Below are 8,703 nucleotides of genomic sequence, written 5' to 3'. Positions count from 1 at the left end.
AAATAGTTACTTTATTGTTGAAGTTAAAACACCTATGTACCACAGGTTGACAAGTTTATTAAAACGTTATAAAGCTCTACACGGTTTCAGTGGCTATACTGTCTTTCTCAAGACTAGAGAAGAATAAAATTAACTATAATCAGCTGTAATCACACAATCCTAACAACATGGATTTATAGGTGTTCTTACCCTGCCTACCAACCTCCAAATAACCCTATACCAGGTGTATGTGGGGGTGGTTTACATCTGAGCTAATCTTTCATTCATTGTGAAAGATTCTACTGCATATTATCAAACAAACATTGCCTAAAAATGTTTTGCTAAAAAAAAGTGAGTGCTATTCCTGTGTACGTCTTTATTCCAAAAAAGAGACAGTGCCACCATTTCAAGACAAAACTTATAAATGCCCTGCTTACCTCCTGTGAAGATAGCAATTATCAGATCCACCCAAGTCATCCTACAGGTAATAGCAAGGATAACTTCTGTTTCTTCTCCTTTTATGTACTTCTATTCAAGCCGGTGGCTAATGGCATATGCAGCAGAAGTGTACATAACCTTTATTACTCTATGAGGCTGCCCTGGTTTGCTTACCTGATGTGCACCAGAGGATCATAGTAACAGCATCATGAAACAGGTTTATACACAAAGAGTAATAACTTGTTCTATGGATAATCCGCACCCCCGTATATGTTTCTTTTTGCCCAGAATGTGGATTTCACAATGAGGACCTTACCTGCAGTATATCAGTCTGGTCCAATCCCTCTCCGAATGAGACATGGCAACCCCATGCACATTTTGGGCAAACTAGGCTGTTCCGTGGGTGGTGATTAGCCACAGGAGAAGCCATCGTGTTTTTTTGTTTGTTTTTTCAGTTCCTCTGTTTAGCAATGCTTTCTTGTCCTAGAATAATCTTGTCCAACCTGAAAGCCTAATACGGCCTTTCAAAACATCTGATCTGATTCTACACTTGTCTCAACTGAACACTTTAGTTGTCTGAACTAAGGGAAATTTTCCTAAGTGCTTTCATCTTATAAAAGTAGTTTTGTGCATTTATTCAGGCAAACCTCGTTTTATTGAATTTTGCAGATATTGTTCTTTTTACAAAATTGAATGTTCGTAGCAACCCTGTGTCAAGAAAATATATCGGCATCCTTTTCCCTATCTATATATCCAAGAATAGGAGGGCACTCACAGGCTTTAAATAGCAAAAAACAATATACTTTTATTTTCCAACTCAATTATACATCATTTTGCAGAAGTCCTGCAAAATGATTGGGTTGGAAAATAAAAGTATATTGTTTTTTGCTATTTAAAGCCAGTGAGTGCCCTCCTATTCTTGGACATTTCTATACTGCTCTTGAGGATAGCACCCGGGATATTATTATATGTATATATGTAGATGGAGTGCTAGGCTAGGCTACCGGCTAAAGGAGATATATATATATATATATATATATATATATATATACATATACATATACATATACATATATACACACCACCACCACCAGGAGAAGAAAAAAGGATTATGACTCATTGAATATTTAGATGATGCTTAGCATTTTTTAGCACTAAATTATTTTTTTTAAATTAAAGGGACAGTAAACACCAGAATTTTTGTTTAAAAGGTAGATAATCCCTTTATTACCCATTCCCCAGTTTTGCATAAACACAGTTATAATATAATTTTTACCTCTGTAATTACCTTGTAGCTAAGCCTCTGCAAACTGCCCCCTTATTTCAGTTCTTTTGACAGACTTGCATTTTTAGCCAATTAGTGCTGACTCCTAGGAGCTTCACGTGCCTGAGCTAAATGTTATCTTAGGGAAAACACATGAACTAACACCCTCTAGTGGTGAAAAAGTCAACATGCTTTCAGATTAGAGGCGGCCTTTAAGGTCTAAACAGTTAGCATATGAACCTCCTAGGTTTAGCTTTTAACTAAGAATACCAAGAGAACAAAGCAAAATTGGTAATAAAAGTAAATTGGAAAGTTGTTTAAAATGACATGCCCTATTAAATTATGAAAGATTTTTTTTTTAACTTGACTGTCCCTTTAAGGTATTGACATTGTTTTTCTTAAACATAATGCTATTGCACATTTAATATAACTTTTACATGTACTGAGAAACAAAAAATGTGTGACTTTATTGCTGTATTATCAATATCTCCGAGTATACTGATGGAGGTGCGTTTATCCATCTGGTTCTGCAGACTAACAGACACATCACTGTTCAACTTTTCCTAGTAAAACACATCTGCAAGCAAAAGCAGCACTATTTAAACGCTAAAATGATTTTTCTTTAAGCAGAAAAAAAAAAAAACCTTTTCCAAATTGTTGAAACTGGGAAACTTACTTTGTACTCAACTCTTTACTATGAAAAAAATGATTCACTAGCTGCTGATAAAAAATAAAAAAATCACACCGTTTCTCATGTAGGCCTCACCTGGGCTCCACACTCTGCCAACAACCCTGGAAGCCTCCCGACTTTCCCCCAAACATGAGGGGTCACCTTCGCCTTCATAACGATATCAGCTCTATCGTATTTACAAGCACCACCATGATTTAATCACCTACAACTACTTCCGCCAGCAGTCTATTAAATTCATTGGCAAATCGACGCTACGTCAAAAGAGCGTAGCGCCGATTTGCAGATATTCTGAGAAAGTCAAATTGATTGGTGAGCAGGGGCGTAACTTGTATTTGATTGGTGGGCTTGAGTTCCGGCTGTCAATGACGCTGCAGCAGCTGGAAGATCAGGATGGCAGTATTAGATAAACTGAAATTCCTGCATCAGGTACTTACATAGGGGCAAGGGGGACTGTAATGGGCTCCGTGTAACTTGGTAGTGTGTATTTATTTCGTGTTATGGCCTATATTACAACATGCCAGGGTCTGGGAAGGGCTGTCATTTAGTGTGATTGTCAGATGGGGAGTAGGCACTGACAGATTTTGTGGGATCTTTCTATTAGATTCCATACGAAGTGTAACTCACTGTTTGGCTGGGAGTGTCAGTCTTTTAGATTACTGTGTCACACTAGGGTGTAGATAAACTCACCACTTAGGTACGATTATCTAAAAAGATCTGCTAGTACTGTAATGTCTCTCACACAATTCTAAAATGACAAATGTTAAAGTAAGAGCTCTGTATGTCACTAATACATAATACTAAATATATTAAAACTATAATACAATATAAATTATTAATAATAATAATGAGCATCCTCCACATTGGCAGCTAGGTGAACACATTGGGTGTGCCAATGGCAAGTGGAACCAATCAGCAGCCACCCCCAATAGTACAGTGCTGCTCCTCAGCCTACCTAGGTATGCTTTTTTAACAAAGGATACCAAGAGAATCTAGGAAATGTATATCTGGTATGCACAGGCTAAATAGCTTATCATCATTAAGAAAATATATATCTGTTTAATTGATGTGAACCATTGTATTACTAAATGCAGTGCATTGGGATACTTTCATTTCAGTTATCCTAATATTTTGTTTCCTCAGCTTCCACTGCTGCTTAAAGGGACCTCTGATGATGACACTCCCTGCCCTGGATATATCTATGAAGAGATTGCTAGTATCCTTTTCAACATTTACAAAAACTGAAACAGAAGAAGATGCATTTTTTTCTTCTTATGCAAATACCATAATTCCCATTATATGTTTAGAGAGCTGTATAAATGCCCTGTCTGTATATAGAAGACACAAAAGATAGTCACATTTCTCTTACAGTTCTATGTTCAGTTGTTCTGTACCTGGAGTCACATAATGTTGAGTATAGTTTTTATTTGGCTGTGGTTATGGGTAAGTGTTATGATGTTTTAACCATTGCTGGAGGTGAATTATGTGCCTTGTATTTAGTTAGTGAGCACGGACATGCTAAGAATAATATATCCTTTTGTCTACACAAGAAGAAGAAGTGTTAGCTGTATGTTCTCGTATATTTGTATTTGGTGGCAGTAGAAAAAGTGCACCTGTTATATATTGTAGGAGCAGGTCTTGTGTTCTCCAATATTGGTCTGTTACATGGACTTTAAAGCCACATAACAGTATATATATTTTTTTGTATAAAAGGAATTGTGTAATTCCTGATTTTTCTGTATTAGAATGATTGTATATGTTTGTTTGTTTTTATCTGGAGAAGGCAATGGTGTTGCATCCTTAGCCTAAATTCAGAGATCTCTTATGAGTCTCCTGGGAATTGTCTCTGCCTCTTGGAACATCTGCTGCATCGGCTGCAGAACAAATCCTGTCACGTGAAGCTAAAGGTTGGTTATTGTGAGTTTATAGAGCAAGGGGGGGGGGCAGGATGTGAAGTTCTAACTCTACAGTTCATCTACAGGTTCTGAAGATATTCCTGTCTTTAGGCTCACATGGGTCTCCCATATTTGTTCAGCATCTCAGACATAATGCTTCATTCATCCAAGAAGCTGCTGGTATGTTACTCTGCTTTTAATATAATGTTTCCTTCTATATGAATACACTTTCTGTTTTGTATCCAGATATATATATATATATATTATTGTTTTGTTTAAGAACAATGTTCACAGCAAATCTAAAAGCCAATATTAAAGGGATACTAAACCCATTTCTTTTTCTTTCATGATTCAGATAGAGCATGCAACTTTAAAATTTACTCCTATTATCAATATATATATATACACATATATACACACACACATACATACACACAACTCTCTCTCATATTCTGCTATGTGCAGAACATTGGAATGTGAAATATTTACATTAAATACACAGTATAACACTTTATTAAATATGAATATTGCATAAATATGTTTTTATCTACTTGACTGCAAAGGGCTCCAGTGCACCTATATACAGTGTATATATATGAGCAACGTTTCGTGACTGCTGTCACTTAATCATGCTATCGCATGATTAAGTGACGGCAGTCACGAAACGTTGCTCATTTTTGTCAATAAAAAGACATTTTTTATACTATTTGTGTTGTGGACATTTTCATGTGTATTAGTGTTAATATTGGTGTAACTCTTCTTTGTAATGTATTTTTGATGTGTTTTGTGACACTTTTTAGTTAACCAGAGCTCTGAGGACGTGCTATCCCGATGAGTGTTAACTTCAATTGCGCACAAACGACCACAATAAATACTCGCGATAAACCCCTTTATTATGAGGTTGTTTAGTTGGTAAGGTAATATTTTGTATATTTTGTGTCCCCTGTTGATTGCAGGACCTCTGCAATGGACGTCTGTACTTTTCTTAGCAATTGCTTGTTATAGCAAGACTTGAATAGCATTTGTTAGTAGCCTGATGAGGCGCCTGGTTTTATATGAAATTGCTCTCTCTGTTGCGGTGAGATTTTGAACTCCTATGGGTACTCCATATGCATCTTCAGGCTTATTGGCACAGGCTGACTCATCCTGTATTTGAGGTGGCCACATGAGTGATATTTACAGCAGGTTCTCGATTCAGTATCTTTGTTGAGTGCCCGTTGAATCTTCTTTTCAATATTGAAGTTATTGTTGAGATAAATGTCTGTAGATTCAAAACAGAACACTAAGGGCCAGATTACGAGTGGAGCGCTAACATTTCAGTGATCATGAGAACATTGAGAAATCAGCCCAGAACTACACGTGAGGATCTTGTCAATGATCTCAAGGCAGCTGGGACCCTAGTCACCAAGAAAACAATTGGTAACACACTACGCCATGAAGGACTGAAATCTTGCAACACACACAAGATCCCCCTGCTCAAGAAAGCACATGTACAGGCCCGTCTGAAGTTTGCCAATGAACATCTGAATGATTCAGAGGACAACTGGGTGAAAGTGTTGTGGTCAGATGAGACCAAAATCGAGCTCTTTGGCATCAACTCAACTCGCAGTGTTTGGAGGAGGAGGAATGCTGCCTATGACCCCCAAGAACACCATCCCCATCGTCAAACATGAGGTGGAAACATTATGCTTTTGGGGTGTTTTTCTGCTAAGGGCACAGGACAACTTCACTGCATCAAAGGGATGATGGATGGGGCCATGTACCGTCAAATCTTAGGTGAGAACCTCCTTCCCTCAGCCAAGGCATTGAAAATGGGTCGTGGATGGGTATTCCAGCATGACAATGACCCAAAACACACGGCCAAGGCAACAAAGGAGTGACTCAAGAAGAAGCACATTAAGGTCCTGGAGTGGCCTAGCCAGTCTCCAGACCTTAATCCCATAGAAAAACTGTGGAGGGAGCTGAAGGTTTGAGTTGCCAAACGTCAGCCTCGAAACCTTAATGACTTTGAGAGGATCTGCAAAGAGGAGTGGGACAAAATCCCTCCTGAGATTTATGCAAACCTGGTGGCCAACTACAAGAAACGTTTGACCTCTGTGATTGTCAACAAGGGTTTTGCCACTAAGTACTAAGTCATGTTTTGCAAAGGGGTCAAATACTTATTTCACTCATTAAAATGCAGATATATTTATAACATCTTTGAAATGTGTTTTTTTTATATTTTTTGTTGTTATTCTGTCTCTTACTGTTCAAATAAAATTATAGACTGATCATTTCTTTGTCAGTGCGCAGACGTACAAAATCAGCAGGGGATCAAATATTTTTTTCCCTCACTGTGTATTTATGTGTGTGTGTGTGTGTATATATATATATAAGTGTTATACTGTGTATTTACGGTAAATATTTCACTTTCCAATGTTCTGCACATAGCAGAATATGTTTTATATATTTATAAAAAGATATTCCTATACAGTATATATTTGTATATATCTATACCTAAATAAAATCATCTATATATTAGGTATATATATATATATATATATATATATATATATATATATATATATATATATATATATATAGTACCAAAATACCATCAGATAAATAAATATGTATTTATGAATAAATAGAACATATTCTTCTTTATGTGAAGAACACTGAAATGTGAAATAACATAATTTATGTAAGAACTTACCTGATAAATTCATTTCTTTCATATTAGCAAGAGTCCATGAGCTAGTGACGTATGGGATATACATTCCTACCAGGAGGGGCAAAGTTTCCCAAACCTCAAAATGCCTATAAATACACCCCTCACCACACCCACAAATCAGTTTAACGCATAGCCAAGAAGTGGGGTGATAAGACAAAAGTGCGAAAGCATAAAAAAATAAGGAATTGGAATAATTGTGCTTTATACAAAAAAATCATAACCACCACAAAAAGGGTGGGCCTCATGGACTCTTGCTAATATGAAAGAAATTAATTTATCAGGTAAGTTCTTACATAAATTATGTTTTCTTTCATGTAATTAGCAAGAGTCCATGAGCTAGTGACGTATGGGATAATGACTACCCAAGATGTGGATCTTCCACGCAAGAGTCACTAGAGAGGGAGGGATAAAATAAAGACAGCCAATTCCGCTGAAAATAATCCACACCCAAAATAAAGTTTAAATCTTATAATGAAAAAAACTGAAATTATAAGCAGAAGAATCAAACTGAAACAGCTGCCTGAAGTACTTTTCTACCAAAAACTGCTTCAGAAGAAGAAAACACATCAAAATGGTAGAATTTAGTAAAAGCATGCAAAGAAGACCAAGTTGCTGCTTTGCAAATCTGATCAACCGAAGCTTCATTCCTAAACGCCCAGGAAGTAGAAACTGACCTAGTAGAATGAGCTGTAATCCTTTGAGGCGGAGTTTTAGCCGACTCGACATAAGCATGATGAATTAAAGATTTCAACCAAGATGCCAAAGAAATGGCAGAGGCCTTCTGACCTTTCCTAGAACCGGAAAAGATAACAAATAGACTAGAAGTCTTTCGGAAATTCTTAGTAGCTTCAACATAATATTTCAAAGCTCTAACTACATCCAAAGAATGCAATGATCTCTTCTTAGAATTCTTAGGATTAGGACACAATGAAGGAACCACAATTTCTCTACTGATGTTGTTAGAATTCACAACCTTAGGAGAAAATTTAAAAGAAGTTCGCAACACCGCCTTATCCTGATGAAAAATCAGAAAAGGAGACTCACAAGAAAGAGCAGATAATTCAGAAACTCTTCTAGCAGAAGAGATGGCCAAAAGAAACAAAACCTTCCAAGAAAGCAACTCAATATCCAGAGAATGCATAGGTTCAAACGGAGGAGCTTGAAGAGCCCCCAGAACCAAATTCAAACTCCAAGGAGGAGAAATTGACTTAATAACAGGTTTTATACGAACCAAAGCTTGTACAAAACAATGAATATCAGAAGATTAGCAATCTTTCTGTGAAAAAGAACAGAAAGAGCAGAGATTTGTCCTTTCAAGGAACTTGCAGACAAAACTTTATCCAAACCATCCTGAAGAAACTGTAAAATTCTCGGAATTCTAAAAGAATGCCAGGAAAAATGATGAGAAAGACACCAAGAAATGTAAGTCTTCCAGACTCGATAATATATCTTCCTAGATACAGATTTACGAGCCTGTAACATAGTATTAATCACAGAGTCAGAGAAACCTCTTTGACTAAGAATCAAGCGTTCAATCTCCATACCTTCAAATTTAAGGATTTGAGATCCTGATGGAAAAAAGGACCTTGTGACAGAAGGTCTGGTCTTAACGGAAGAGTCCACAGTTGACAAGAGGCCATTCGGACAAGATCCGCATACCAAAACCTAGGAGGCCATGCTGGAGCCACCAGCAGAACAAATGAGCATTCCTTCAGAATCTTGGAGA

At 36.9% G+C, this 8,703-nt stretch overlaps 1 protein-coding gene across 2 annotated transcripts in view; it reads left to right on the top strand.

Moving 5' to 3' along the window:
• The first annotated feature begins 2,738 nt into the window (after positions 1-2,738).
• Positions 2,739-8,703, top strand: part of TEPSIN (TEPSIN adaptor related protein complex 4 accessory protein) — a 44,674-nt gene continuing 38,709 nt past the window's right edge. The window contains exons 1-4 of one of the 2 annotated variants that reach the window (XM_053696298.1): positions 2,739-2,798; positions 3,513-3,585; positions 4,185-4,276; positions 4,351-4,444. In XM_053696298.1, the coding sequence (XP_053552273.1) occupies positions 2,763-2,798; positions 3,513-3,585; positions 4,185-4,276; positions 4,351-4,444 (295 nt within the window). In that variant the 5' untranslated portion in view covers positions 2,739-2,762. The remainder of the gene's footprint in view (positions 2,799-3,512; positions 3,586-4,184; positions 4,277-4,350; positions 4,445-8,703) is intronic. The other variant, XM_053696299.1, reaches the window with a different exon arrangement.

Source organism: Bombina bombina, chromosome 1 (genome assembly GCF_027579735.1).
Source record: "Bombina bombina isolate aBomBom1 chromosome 1, aBomBom1.pri, whole genome shotgun sequence".
Taxonomy (NCBI): domain Eukaryota; kingdom Metazoa; phylum Chordata; class Amphibia; order Anura; family Bombinatoridae; genus Bombina; species Bombina bombina.
The sequence above is the reverse complement of the archived record's forward strand: the minus strand, read 5'-3'. Positions and strand labels throughout refer to the sequence as shown.